General features: G+C 40.9%; 1 protein-coding gene across 1 annotated transcript; it reads left to right on the forward strand.

Moving 5' to 3' along the window:
• Positions 1 to 12,305: 12,305 nt before the first annotated feature.
• LOC130749800 (uncharacterized) lies at positions 12,306 to 13,909 on the forward strand. Its single transcript, XM_057603167.1, has one exon. It carries the CDS (start codon positions 12,855 to 12,857, stop codon positions 13,785 to 13,787), a length of 933 nt encoding a protein of 310 aa, XP_057459150.1. The 5' UTR covers positions 12,306 to 12,854; the 3' UTR covers positions 13,788 to 13,909.
• The last annotated feature ends 805 nt before the right edge of the window (positions 13,910 to 14,714 follow it).

A 14,714-nucleotide genomic window follows, 5' to 3' on the forward strand; every position in this document is an offset into this window, starting at 1 on the left:
AGGATGCGGTAAAACTAAAGCCAGTCGAAGATCCTACTCAACAATTGAGCCTTTGCTACAAAACAACATTAAGACAACTTCAAGCTCTCATAATCACAGCTCATTTCCGAGGTGCAGATGTCAAGTTGAATGCTCTAAACACTTTTGTTGAAGTTGATGATGGGGTTGTATGCTTCGCTTTTGCCTCAACTCAATCTAGCGTAATCTTTGGGAACTTAGCACAACAAAACTTTTTGGTTGGTTATGACCTCCAAAAAAAGGTGCTCTCCTTTAAGCCTACAGATTGTACCAAACACTGATGGGATGCGTTTGTCTAATTTAACCAAAATTACTTTGTGAATTAATAAATTTCTATGTCATTTGATTTCTTATTAGCATCATAGCTAATAATACCAATACATTTTTTGTCTTGGTGGAAAGGGGGCCAATCTCATACGATGTGGTCCTAGGTTCAATCTATAGAGAAATATTGTTGAAAAGGGTCAAACACACTTCGATGTTTGACTCTGTATCGTGAGAGATTATTACTTTCTCATTGGGAAAAAACTTATATATAAATACATTAATTAAAGATGTAGTTTTATGGTTTATTGCATCCATAATTCGAACAATAAATTCATGACGCCACTGAAGAGTTTCGGTTACGATTTGAATTGTCCGAAAATGACGTGCTGCCATTGTTCTGATTCCCCCCTTTCTTGGCATGGCTCGAATCAGAATTTGGTTTCTAAGATCCTTGCTCACGTGAGCTTGAACTTCCAACATCCTTCCTCTTGTCACTATTCCACTCCCCCTTATATTTCTTATGTTTATCATTTTTCCCATAATTCATTTTATCTCTCCACTGAGCACTCAAAGCTTGCTCTGTTTTCCTATCAACCAATCTCTCCTTAAATCATTTTTCATGTGCCTCTAAGGAGCCTTGTAACTCATCAATCTTGAGAGTTTCAGTGTCCTTAGATTCCTCTATTGCTACTACTACATGATCAAATTTAGGAGGAGGAGTTCTGAGTACATCTTCTACAATCCCTTGATCTGGCATGTTCTCACCATAACTCTTCATCTGATTGGTCAAGCTTTGAGTTCGAGTAAAGTAATATGGAATGGATTCTTGGTCCTCCATATGAAGCAATTCATATTGCATTCTCATTGTATGAAGCCGAACCTTCTTCACCCCTGAATGGCTTTTCTCCAGTATCTCCCATGCTTCTTTGGAAGATGTGGCAGCTGATCTCTTTTCGAAGTTCGCAAGATCAACACATTGATGAATCAAGAAGATCTCCTAGCAATCCTTCTTCTTTTCTTCTCGGTGTGCCGATTTCTGGGCTTTAGGGGAAGTTTCAGTGATTTCTTGAACCCCTGATTCATGGGAAGCGCGTTCGAACTCAACATCGCATTCTTGAGCTATAATTCCCTTTAATTCTCCCAAGTTTGTTGATTGTTGCCTTGAGTTCCATTGTTGGAACTCCTTGGACCGTTGCAGGCACCACCTTGCGCCGTTGCGGGCACCACCACAAGCTCTTGATCGTCTTGTTCTTGATACCATTGTTAGAACCAACAAGGTTCTTTTTTGATGAACACACACGCCACACAGACTCGAGAGAAAGAGAGAGAAAACGAGAGAAAAGTATCTTTGAGAGAGAAAAGAATAGTTTGTTATTAACAGCTCTAACTAATTTAGTTACAAGGTTTTAGACTACTAACAAGTCTAGTTAGCCAACTAATACATTGAGTTAATCACTCAACTACACTGTGCTAACCGCACACAGGTAATAATTCTAGAGCTACAAAATGTTATATGAAATACAATGCATCAACATAAATTGTCACTTCTGACATCCAACGCAAAGAGGAATAACCTAGGAAGCCATAAGAGGAATCCTCTCCAAGATCTTAGAGCATCTCTGGCGAGCAACCCGACCTGCAACTGAGGTTTTTGATGAAATGGTTGAGCTTTTGGGTAAATGGACGCCACCGTCATATTTATGGTCATGAAAGTATGAAGATCCACTACCTTTTTTCTTCTCCGGCGACAGAGCCACCTTGGACCGCCGCGCACCATCATCTCCAGTGGGACTTTTGCCAGAAAATTCCCAGATTTGTGTTTCGCAAGTATTGTCCTCTTAAACTTGTTTCTGGACTTTGATCATTGATATTCTTAAGAAAAATAACACTTTTCTTGTTGTGAATCGTATCTTAGGTGTTTGAAGGAGTTCAAGCTTACAAGCCATGCTCTAATCTTCAAGGAGAAGATGATGAACTCAACTAAAACCCTATGTTTTGTGTCGTTATGTTGTTGTTATAGTTGTAATTTTGCTAGAAAAAATTAATAATAGATATTTGTGATGATTTTAATAATTGCCACTAAAAGATATTTTGCATTTTTGAATCACGTGCTTACCACTATGTCAAAACCAATTAGTGTTAGTGAGGGCACAACGTTATTTCCTTATAGTATAGCAGCCAGCGCCTTGTTTCGAAAACTGATCACACAGTAGGCAGGATGCTGGCCCACCTGGACTCAACAATCACCCAGCACCTGCCAGCCAACCCAGCTGCACAACATGCCTTATGTGGGATTCGACCACGGGACCTGCTCAGATACCACTTTTTGGATCACGCGCTTACCACTACGGCAAGATCAATTTGTGTTAGTGAGGGCGCAACATTATTTCTTATAGCGTAGCAACCAACCCCCATTTCATACACCGATCACACAGTAGACAGAATACTGACCCACCTAGACCCAACACTAGTATCTCGTTACATTTGTCATTTAAGCAACAAGTAAGTCCAACTAAACATTGTCCCCGATAGGGCTGCACATGGGTTGGGTTGGATGGATTTTCAGGCTAATCATGATCCGAACCGATCAAAACTGTTTGGGTTATGTTGGGTTAGATTTCGTGAATTTTCACCTACGAACCCGAATCAACCCAATCCGACAATCTTCAGGTTGGTTTGGATGGATTGATTGGATCGCTATATTAAAATAAAAATAAATCTAAAATATTGAAAAAATATTAAAAAACAAGTATTTCAAGTCTCTAACATGCAATTACATCATAAATTCATAACTAGCGTTTACACACATCTATACAACAACACATAACTAAACTAGTACTTTAAGTCTTTAAATATAAAGAGTAATTGCAAACAAATTAGTCTCAAAGTCTGCTTAAAATCACTCAAATAGTAGGACTTCAAGTATCCATAAATTACATTCCCTACTAGTAGGTTAGTAAAAATTAAAATTATTAAAAATATATACTAAATAATATATTATTATTATATGATTGGATTTCGGGTTGGGTTGAATAAATTATTATGAAATCCGATATCCGATCCAAAGATGATTGGATCGTAATAAAATCCATCCGGTATATCCGTTTGCCCAATCCAACCCGCATTTTTGTCATTGTATCGGATTGGGTTGGATGGATTCATTGGGTTGACCCGGCCCATATGCACCCCTAGTCTCCGAATGGTAGCTCAAGTGGTAAGAGCTAGAGACATAAGTGTTGAGAGAGATGAATGGTGAAAGTTCCCGGGTTCGAACCCAAAGCAGAGACTAATTTACTAACATTTCAAACCACTAATTTGTATAAAAAAAAAACATTAAGCAGCGGTCTTTAATGGTAAGAACCGGTGTAAGCAATTTGCGTTAAGACATTCTTAATTCATTGTGAGTCCATTTAGAGTTGCAACTTGCAACTGTCATCATTACATTCCAGATCTGGTAATGACTTTAATTTTGGCTTCATCTACAAAATTTGAAATGAACAATAAAACGATAATAAAGCTTCATGGATAATCATCATCCATAAGGCATATTCCTCTTCAAACATTCGTCGATCTTCAAAGCTTCCCTTATACCTTTTTTAAACACCCCAAGTCCCAAAATAATGATTAACAATTTAATATCTAATGGCAACCCTATCTTCCAAAACGACCCCATCTTTTTTTCCTCTCATACTCCTTAATTTTTATCTTACTTTTTTTCCCCTTCCAATAGCTATAGTGCATTGTTTATATACGGGAAATATAGTCTTATAAAAATGAACATATTATATATCTTATATATAATGTAAATAAATTCATTCGCTTCTTTTGCAGAAACCATGTTCACATAATGTATCTTTTCGATAGGATTTCAAAAAAATTGATTAAAATGGGGGCAAAGCCCAGAGAACAAGAAACAAACTACAACACTAAACGGGGGAAGGAAACCCCAATAACATCATCCTTCAAAAGTTGGAAAAGAGAATGAGGGATATTATCCCTGTGGAACTCCTCTCCTGAAGAGCTATGGCCAAGTCTGGCAAGATGGTCCGCACAGCAATTGGCTTCCCTATAAATGAATTGGAAAGACACTTTCCAACTGAGAGATGCAAGATACTGAATATCCCTTATTAAGTCAGCACAAGGGTGAGCGTGAGAGCAGCTGACTGTAATGAGGTTGTAGGCTGTCTTTGAGTCCATTTCGACTACTATTTCACTTGGGGAGAGGGGGAGGGCTAACCTGAGACCCTTGAGGACACCCCAAAGCTCAGCTCGGGTTATAGAGCAGAGGCCCAACGAAGTATAGAAACCAGCAATAGGTCTGCCAGTATGGTCCCTGATGAGGCCACCACAAGAAGCTCTAAAGTTAGCTTCAATCACTGAACCATCTGAATTTATCTTCCATAAGCCTGGCTTAGGAGGCTTCCAGCCTATAAGCTTCTCAGTTCTGGGAAGGCGCAGGGGAGCATCAGGCCGGGAAAGGTGTTTAACTATCTGGGAAGCCAAGCTAACTGTCATGACAGCAAAAGAATCTGGAACAGAAGTGTGTTTGTTGAAAACGAGGTCACTACGGTCGTTCCAAAGCTGCCAAAGGGTAATACCAAAGAGGATGGGCCAGCTCATACCTCGATTATGAACATAATCATTTTCCAGATTTGTGAGTAACCAATCTGAGATACCTTGACTGAAGAAGCTACTCCAATCATCCTCTTTAATAAACATTTCCCAGACTTCTTTCACAGCATCACAGTCTTTAAGCGCATGAATAATTGATTCTTCCACCAGACCACATCTAGGACAGGTTTCTTCATCAGACATATTCCTCTTCACACGTTCTGCATTGGTCAACAACTTACCATGAACAATCTTCCAGATTAAAGCTTGGGCCCTTGGGGGACCTTTGAATTTCCAGACAATTTCAAAGATTTTGTCTGGGTCCTTTAATAAGGAGGGGATTAAAATCGGGTAGACAGAGTTAAGAGAAAAAGCTCCATCAGCACTAGGGCCCCAATAAGGAGTGTCTTCCCCTCTAGCTAGAGAGGGAGGGTTTATGGCCCTGATTCTGTTACACACTTCTGCGGGAAGAATTTGGGAGAGAAGGTTCCAATTCCAATTTCCTTGGGTGACAAATCCAGCTACTGGAATATTAGCAGCCCATTCTTTAGCGAGGTTATCCGGCATGTAGGCCAGCAGAGGGTCAGTATTTGGTATCCAGGAATCTTTCCAGACGGAAGCATTAAAACCATTACCTAGAGTCCACATAACTCCCTGCTCAATTACCGGCCAGGCTTTGCAAATTCCTTTCCAAGTAGGTGAATCAGGACCTTTAGAGGTAGGAGAAATCCTAAGAGCAGGGTTGAAATTATACTTTGCTCTAAACACGTTGGTCCACAGAGAGTTCTTGTCAGATAAGATTCCCCACGCTAGCTTAGCCATGTAGGCTTGGTTCAATGTGTGCAGGTCTCTGAACCCTAAACCACCTTGGTCTTTAAGGGAGCAAATGGTATCCCAATTAATAAGATGACATTTCCTTCTATCCACAGTGGAACCCCATATAAAATTTCTGCAATACTTCTCAATCTCCTTGCAGATTCCAATCGGGATTGGGGTGGTTTGCATCACATAAGTTGGCAAACTGAGGAGGCAACTTTGAGCCAGAGAAACTCTACCCGCAAAGGAAAGGGTATTCACTTTCCAACCAGACAGCCTTTTCCTAACTTTATCCAAGATGAAGTTGAAGTTTTCCTTTACCATTCTAGTGTGAAGGAGGGGAACTCCAAGGTACATTCCCAAGTTGGTTGTTTTCTGGATACCAAGAGTGGTAGTGATCTGGTCAGCTTTTGAGTCCTTCACATTCCTAGAAAAGAAGACTCTAGACTTAGGATTGCTAACCTTCTGGCCCGATACTTCACAGAATTTATTTAAGATTTCTTCAATTAACAAGGCTTGGTCAAGGGAAGCTTCAGAAAAAAGAACCACATCATCTGCAAATAGAAGATGAGAGAGGGATGGACCAGAGCGACCAATTCTGAAAGGCTTCCATCTCTCTTCAGTACAAGCATCTTTGATAGCCAACGCTAATCTCTCGATATAGAGGACAAAAAGGTAAGGAGAGATTGGGTCTCCTTGCCTGATGCCCCTGGTAGGAAGAAAGGGTTCAGAGTAGTCACATTTCCAAGCTATAGCAATTGAGGATGTGGAAATGCAGCACTCAACCAGCTTAATAAAATTCCTATCAAATCCAAAGAATTGAAGAGTATCCACAATGAAGGGCCACCTCAACCTATCATAGGCTTTTTCTAAGTCAAGCTTGATAGCCATAATACCTTTCTTGCCTTTTAAAGCTCTCATAGAATGAATGACTTCTTGAAAGATGAGGATGTTGTCAGTTGTGCTACGACCTTTGACAAAGCTGGCTTGATTCGGAGAGACCAGAGAAGGGAGGCAGGTTGACATTTTACTAGCCAGAATCTTGGTTACCACTTTATACACAATGTTGCAAAGAGAAATGGGTCTAAACTGAGTTACTCTTTCAGGGGAATTCACTTTTGGAATAAGAGCAATCACTGTTTGGTTCACATCTGCAATAGCTTCAGGGTGAGAAAAAACATTTAGAACAAATCTCTCCATGCTGTCCTTAAGAGTATCCCAATTGTGCTTGAAGAAGACAGCATGGAAGCCATCTGGACCAGGAGATTTTAGGTTCCCAATCCCAAACAGAGCACTTTTTATCTCTTCTTGAGAAATATTCTGAACCATTTGAAGACTCTCTTCCTCATCAAGCCGCGGGTGTGAAGAAGAGGTTTGGTAATGTATTTCCAAATTCTGATTATCAGAATAAAGTTCTTTAAAGTAGCTGACAAACATATTTTGGAGCTCTTTGGCATCAAAGACCCAAGTATTATTAAGGTTGAGAAGGGCTTCCACTTGGTTCTTTTGCTGTATGCAAAGGGCACTTTGGTGATAGAACTTGGTGTTCCTATCTCCCAATTTCAACCATTTGGATTTAGCATGTTGGGCCCAGAACACCTCCTCTCTATCAAGGATGGTAGTATATTCTTCCCAAAGAGTTTTCCTTGTTTGAATCAGAAAGGGATTATAGCCTTCTGCCAGCTTTTTTTGAATTCCATCAATTCGAGCTAGGAGCCTTTTCTTGGTTAAGAAAATATTCCCAAACACAGTTTTGTTCCATTGGCGAAGGTTATCTGCATTTCTGGTTATGTTACCAGTCCAGGAGTCTGAGGGTATCCAGTTAGCTTTGATTTGATCCTTAAAGTCTGGGTGGTCCATCCAAGACGCAAGGAATTTAAAGGGCTTGGGACTAGCCTGAGTAGAAAGGTTCATCCTGAGCCAGAGACCACAGTGGTCAGAGGGGGGCAGGGTAATGTTTGTAACTGAGGCAGAACTGAAGATGCTCCTCCAGAGAGGGTTTGCAACCACCCTATCGGGCCTTTCTAGGAGTTCTCCCCTTTGCCAAGTAAAAGGGGGACCTTTTGCTCCCAAATCTGCCAATTCACAGTAATCTAGACAATCCTTGAACCTGTTAATAGCAGCTCTATTAGCTGGGCTACCCCCTTGTTTTTCAGATTCACAAGAGATAGAGTTGAAGTCTCCTGCTGCACACCAAGGGCCCTGCAGCTGGTTCTTAAAAGATTTGAGCTCCTCCCAGAGGCTAAGTCGAAGACTCTCTTGAGGATGAGCATAAATAATGGACATGAACCAACCTCCTTGGTTATTTGGATCCACATGAAGGTGAATACAATGACGAGACACATTGATCACTCTGATAGAAATCACTGAGGGCTTCCAGCAGCACCAAATGCCTCCAGAATACCCCACTGGGTCAGCTTTGACAACACACTCAAAGCCTAGTCTCTTAATAACTTGGTCAGCTCTGAAATTCCCAATTCTGGGCTCCAGGATAGCAACAAATCCCAGGTTATAAATCCTGGTACAATCTTTCACAAAACTCACAAAGTTTTTCTTACCCGCACCTCTACAGTTCCATATTAGCCAATTCATCATAACTAACATTGGAGGGGGTGGGAACCAAAAACAGACCTCACAAAGAGGGAGCGTCAGGGCCTTCTTCCATAGAAGCCTCCTGTGGAATGATCTCATCATTATTCTCAGACATATAGCTTGAATCTTCGTTCATTAGATCACTGTTCCTAAGATTCTCGGGGGGAGGCTCAGGGATTCCTTTCTTTCTGAGAAGAGCTTTGATCAACTGAAGCTCCTCTTCATTAGGGTCAGCGGCACTACCCTCTAACCAATCACTAGGTCCTCTTCCAGCCTTGAACTCTTCCCATAGCAATGTTGATGCTTCCTAACTTCCTCAAGAATGACCTTTTCATTGTCATTCATAGAGGAGGTCTGATCAGAACTCCTGGTCATTTTCCAGTGTTGGGTCAATTCTTTATCTTTTGTCTCCTTCATTTGGCCAGCACCTTTGGAAGTGTTCTGTTTTGGTGGCTTAGTTGCACTCCTCCTAGTGCTACTTGGGGAAGCTTTCCCTTGTTTCTTTATGTGAGTACACTTGGCTTGGGGGTGAGTTTGAGGCCTCAGGCACTTGGCCAGATGCTGTTATATCCTTCAAAACATTGAACCTCGATCCAGAATTCTGGTGCTGCTCCCCAAGAGACAAGTTTTTCCCGGATTTCTTTCTAACAGACTTCTTTACAAGCATCCATGGCCCAAAACCTGTGGTGATTTCGTTCTCCTTGTTCTCCTGCTTATATTTCTCCACATGGGTGGGGAGGTGGTTAGAGATAGTCGTAGTTTCTTCAGTCACCATTGGTAATGTCTCAGAATGGGTTTCCACAGGTAGGCTAGCTTGTTGAACCACAGAGGGCATTTGCACACTTGCCAAGGGTTCATGGCACCCATCCATTTTGTGACCATATCTGCCACATCTAAAACAGATGGAGTGGAGCCCTTCGTATTCCAGAGCATGTTCCTCACCCATAGCTGTGTAATTAGGAGTCAATTGCTGGCTCAAGTCAATTTCTACGCAGATTCTAGCAAATCTGCTCCTGGAATGTACAGAAGTGTGCATATCAATTTTCAACATAGTCCCTAGGTTAGAGCCTAGTCTCCAGAGGAACTTCTCAGTGTAGAGCTCAACAGGCAAGTTAGGCAACCGGATCCAGACTGCAATCTTCTTCACCTCGTTGTCATTGGCCTTGAACATAGGTCTCCACCTCTGGACCATCAGATAATGATCAGCCACCATCCATGGTCCTTCATACAATGCTAGTTTGTAGTCATTCTCAGCTGAGAACCTAACAAGAAAGTATTCCTCACTCAGGTCAAGAACCTTGATATCACCTTCACGGGCCCAAAGGCGATGGAGTCTCTGATCCATCCATTTGTACCCAATCTTTTTTCCAAAAAGCTTCACAATAAGTGAGTTTCTCCATGGTTTGCACCATTCATTGTATTCCTCCAACGAGATGGGTATGACAGGGTTTGGATTGAAGGGCCCTCTAGCCTTCCCCAATCCATCATCACCTCCGTCGTTCAAGCACAACTCCTCTTGGACCGCTTCCAGGATTTCCTGAGGGGTGAAGGGTTGGTTAAAACCCTCTCCTTCTACCACTTTGTCCCGGTACGAGACTCTGCTACTAGCTTTCAGATTAGAATCCACTTCAGATCTGTCAAAAATGACCTCCTCTTCCAGCTCAAGCTGGACTTGAGGCATGGCATCATCCACTGTGAGCTCCTCCCCAGTCGTTTTGACTTTCTTAGTGCTCCTAGCCATTTGATCCAGTTCTTCCGGTGTCGAATTCCGCAAATCGCCACTTGTTTTCCCAACCCTAGCAGAGTCGCTAGGTGACGCCATCAGTTGCTAAATCCAATTCATAAAAAAAAAAACATCTTTTCGATAGAGGTAATGCATTTTTTGCTTTGAAGAATTAATTATCAAATGCACGTTGCTCTCTCCCGGCCACATGAATTTTTGCAGCTAAAATTACATTATTTTTCATTTTCGTTGTTCCCAAGCTAAACTATTTTTCTTTAGCAACTTTAACAATATACAAGTAATTAGTCAATTCATTTTCTTTTTAGAGATTTACATGTTGAAAAATTTCAATTACTGTGGCATATATCACTACAAGTGAAGCCAGTGAATCTCAGAAATCAGTGAATCTCAGAGCTTCTGCTTCAGCTTCTGCAAGGGATGTTGTACAAAGAACACAGAGCGTTCAGTTACACACACAACGCACAAGGAAACATAGAACAAGACACAGGAAGCAACGCAAGGAAACAGAGAACAAGGAAGCAACACAAGGAAACAAAGAACACGAGCAACTGTTGAGTACTGCCACAACGTTTGGGAAGCAAAACATAGAAGAAATACGAGCACAGAGCTGCACAACACACCTTAACGCAAGGAATCAAAGAACGCGAGCACAGAGCTGCACGAGTGACGGCGGAAGTGGAGCAAGGGAATTGGAGACCGAGAGAGAATGAGAGTGAGGTGAACGGTGAACAACGACGAAAGAGGAGCAAGAGCGACGGCGAGCAACGGTAAAAGAGGAGCAAGAGCGTAGGCGACTTAGGTTTTCTCGTGAGGAAGAAAGCTTTCAACGTTTCCTAATCCTTTGTATCACGGTTTGTGTAAAAATTAAAGAAAAGAGTGACTTTTCCCAACGATTATTTTATACCGATGTAAAAACTAAAGAAAAGAGGGACTTTTCTCAACGGTTATATTATAACTGATGTGAAAAGTACTTCATTAAAATTTCAAAAATGTCACCGCATTTAGCTTTCACATCGCTTATTGTAACAACCGTTGTAAAAAATGTTTACTAATTACTTTTCACATTAGACATATTCTCAACTGATGTGAAAACTCTAATAAAAGTTCACTATAATTTCAATAGTGCCACTGTGTTATCTTTTACATCAGGTAATTTATCCACCGATGTGAAAACCCAGATGTGAAAAGTCCTTTTTCTAGTAGTGTATATTGGAAGTTTGAACTTACCAAATATAAGCAATAATTATTTGTCCACACCTCTAAATTGAGGTGGAAAGAGGTGGAGGAGGAGAGAGATAGGAAGAAAAGAAAAAGTAAGAGAGAGAAAGTATAAGATGTGATAGATGATAAGAGGAGAGAGATAAAAATAAAAATAGGTGGAAATGAAGTGTATAATAAGGAGGTGTGTATATATCATTACTCAAATATAAGTGCTTGTACTCTTTGGCTTATAAAAAAAGTGCTTGTGCTCTTAATTAAGTTCTTGCTAAAACCTTTTTTTAAACAAATTTCTGGATTATGTAATATTACAAAAACTTAAGTTGTTCTAAGGGTCATATGAATACTTTGATATTATTATTTCAAGCACGCACGTCTTCATACATAACAGGCCACTTGCGTTTGGAGCATGGACAATGCTCAAACTCATCTATCATATATTGAAATTTAACTTTATTAAAATAATGGGACAACAAAAATTGAACTCTAAACCACTTAATTTTAAAAGCTCTTGTTATAAACCAATTATTTCAAAATTTAAGTTGTTACACAAAAATCATGAATAATTTTATATATTATTTATAACGACACAGTTTATCTTGCTTGGCTTTTATTAAAAATTCAATATTTCAACATTTTATTAATCAAGAAATATTTTAACATTGTGATAGTGACAGAGCTGTGTGTGTATGTCGACATTTGTAATAATCCGATTAAAGAATTTTTCAAAGTAAAAGATAAAGGTGACAAATTAACATGACCATCATTTGTTCATTGTGACTCCATTTTGTAGGAACTAGTCCATCACATTCCCAAATCTGGAAACTTATATTAATTACTTGACATCTTCGCATCTTATCCAAAATTTAAAATAAACAATAACAAAGATTTGTGGATAATCATCATTCCCAACAACCACATGGCATATTCCTCTTCAAAGTTCACACATTAATCAATCATAAACCTTCCCTTATTCCTGTCTAACATACTTATTCATCTCCTATGCAAGTTCTTGACCCTCCCAAAATAATGACAACACTATTTATTATCACCCAACAACAAAGACCAAGTTCATTCAGTACTAAACGGCAACCCTATCCTTCAAAACGACCCCACCTTATTACACACTCACTACCTTATCCAACGACGGTCTCATTCATTCCACCCCACGTGCCATACTCGTGCAAACTCACCCTTCCCTCACACACACATGGTGAAATCACACTCTTACACGTCACAAACCAAAACCCACCCATGGCATAACCCGAATTGCAAATGGATATGCCAAGCATCTATAATGCATGCAACCCCACATTCGGATCGTACCCGCATATCCCTATTTAACTTAACCTTCGTCAAACTCTCAAATCACACTAACTTGGATCAAATTCAATTCAAGTACACTTTTGCTAGTGGAAACTCGAAAGTCGAAACAGTTTTCCAACCTCGAATATTCCCCAGAAAATTCCAACGATTCCATCATCTTTATAACCAACTCTCACACCACGCTCTTCCACTGTGCTAACTCCTCACAACCATAAGAGTCACAAAATTCTCCATAACTTCTAGAAACATCGTTTTCAAATTAATGGCGGGATTTGCTAGAAGGAAACGAGTCACTGATCTTTTCGACGACGAGGCCAGAGCTCGTCTCTTCGGCGGCGATCACCGCCAGCTCAGCGGCGTCAGCAGCGGAAGCGAACATTCCGGCGACGGAGACTCACCTTGCCTGTCCGAGCTCGTGCATGGTTTTCTGGAGGACAACAGCGGGGATGACTGTGACTGTGACAGTGACATTCCGGTGATGAACGAGTTTGACTCGGAGCGAGTCGACTCGGTCGCCGAGAGGGCTGACTCGGTGGAGGATCTGCTGAGGCTAAATGCAGCGAGCACCACCGTGGAGGACGGTTACAAGAATCTGCTTCAACAGCACGTTTCGGAGGCGGTGGTGAAATTCTCGTTTGTGAGGGAGATGAGCGATTCGCTGTTCCGGCGGAACGTGATGTCGTTTCTTCGGGAGAACGGGCACAATGCGGCGATCTGCAAGACGCGGTGGGAATCCTCCGGCGGCGGGATCACCGCCGGCAACTACGAGTTCATCGACGTGGTGCGATCTGGTCCGTCCACGTGGCAGAGCCGGTACTTCGTGGACGTTGATTTCGCCGGACAGTTCGAGATCGCCCGGCCGACGAGTCGTTACTCGGAGATTCTGAGCTTCGTTCCCGGAGTTTTCGTCGGAACCGCGGAGGAGGTGAAACGCACCGTTTCGGTGCTGTGTGGTGCCGCGAAACGGTGTTTTAAAAGCAGAGGGCGTAACCTTCCTCCGTGGAGGAAGAACCGGTATATGCAGAACAAGTGGTTCGGGCCTTATCGGAGAACTGTGAACCCGGTTCAAGGAAACCCGGTTCAAAAGCAGAGGGCTCACCCGGCCTTCAGTGACGCTATGTGTAGATTTGTGGGGTTCGACGACGCCGTTTCGGAGGTGACTAAGCGTGGCGCTGTTTTTGTCCGTACGAGATGATGGATTGGATCACATATTTTTGTAGTAATGGATTATTTTTGATGTTTTGGTTTTGACCATGGATATTGGACTCTGTATATTTTTATAGTTTTTAAATAAATAAAAAGTTGGAATCAAGTTGATTGGAGAGTCTTGATAGGATGCTGAGAAAGATAATTTATTTTTATGCGGCAAATGAACATCGTAGTTTCTCTGCGGCGAATAGGAGATTTTTTACACCTGAAAGTGCTGAACCATTAAAATCACTTGAAAGTTGAAACTCTTACTGTTGGACAAATCTGCCAAATTTGTTCAGAAAAACATACTGGAGTAATACGTAACGTGGGACCACTGCATGGATAATAACATAAAACTCGTTGCTGTATTTTAAAAACAATAATCAAAGAACTAAGACATACTTTTAAAAAACAATAAAGAACTAAGACATACAGTTTTTTTTTTTCATTTGGGTGTGGAGCATTGGATAATTGTATTTAACTATTTATTGTGCGAATGTTAACATGATGCTTGATCGATGATTTTGCGTATGTGCTTGTTAGTGATCATGGAATAACTGATAGGTCGTTAGTCTAAATGAGACTCGTGGCATAAATATATTTATCATCCATGTTAGTAGCTCATTCCCTCATCGTGGTTAATATTTTCAAATACAACTTTAAGGTGGGCTTGGGACAACATGTAAAAGCTATTGAGCCATGGTAGTTATCAGTGAGTAGGAAGTGTGGAGTAAAGAGTTTAGATTTAAGTGTATGATTTAATTGTGTAAGTGGTTCATATCATGTAAAATAGGTTAGGGATAAGATGATTGATAGAAAGTAAGAGTGAGTATATGTATTGTAAAAAGAAAAAATGAGTGCATAAGTGGGTGTGAGAGAGCGAAACGTGTGGTATATAAGAGTTGTGAGAAAAGTTTTAAAAATTCGTGTT

Source organism: Lotus japonicus, chromosome 3, assembly GCF_012489685.1.
Source record: "Lotus japonicus ecotype B-129 chromosome 3, LjGifu_v1.2".
NCBI classification, from domain to species: Eukaryota; Viridiplantae; Streptophyta; class Magnoliopsida; order Fabales; family Fabaceae; genus Lotus; species Lotus japonicus.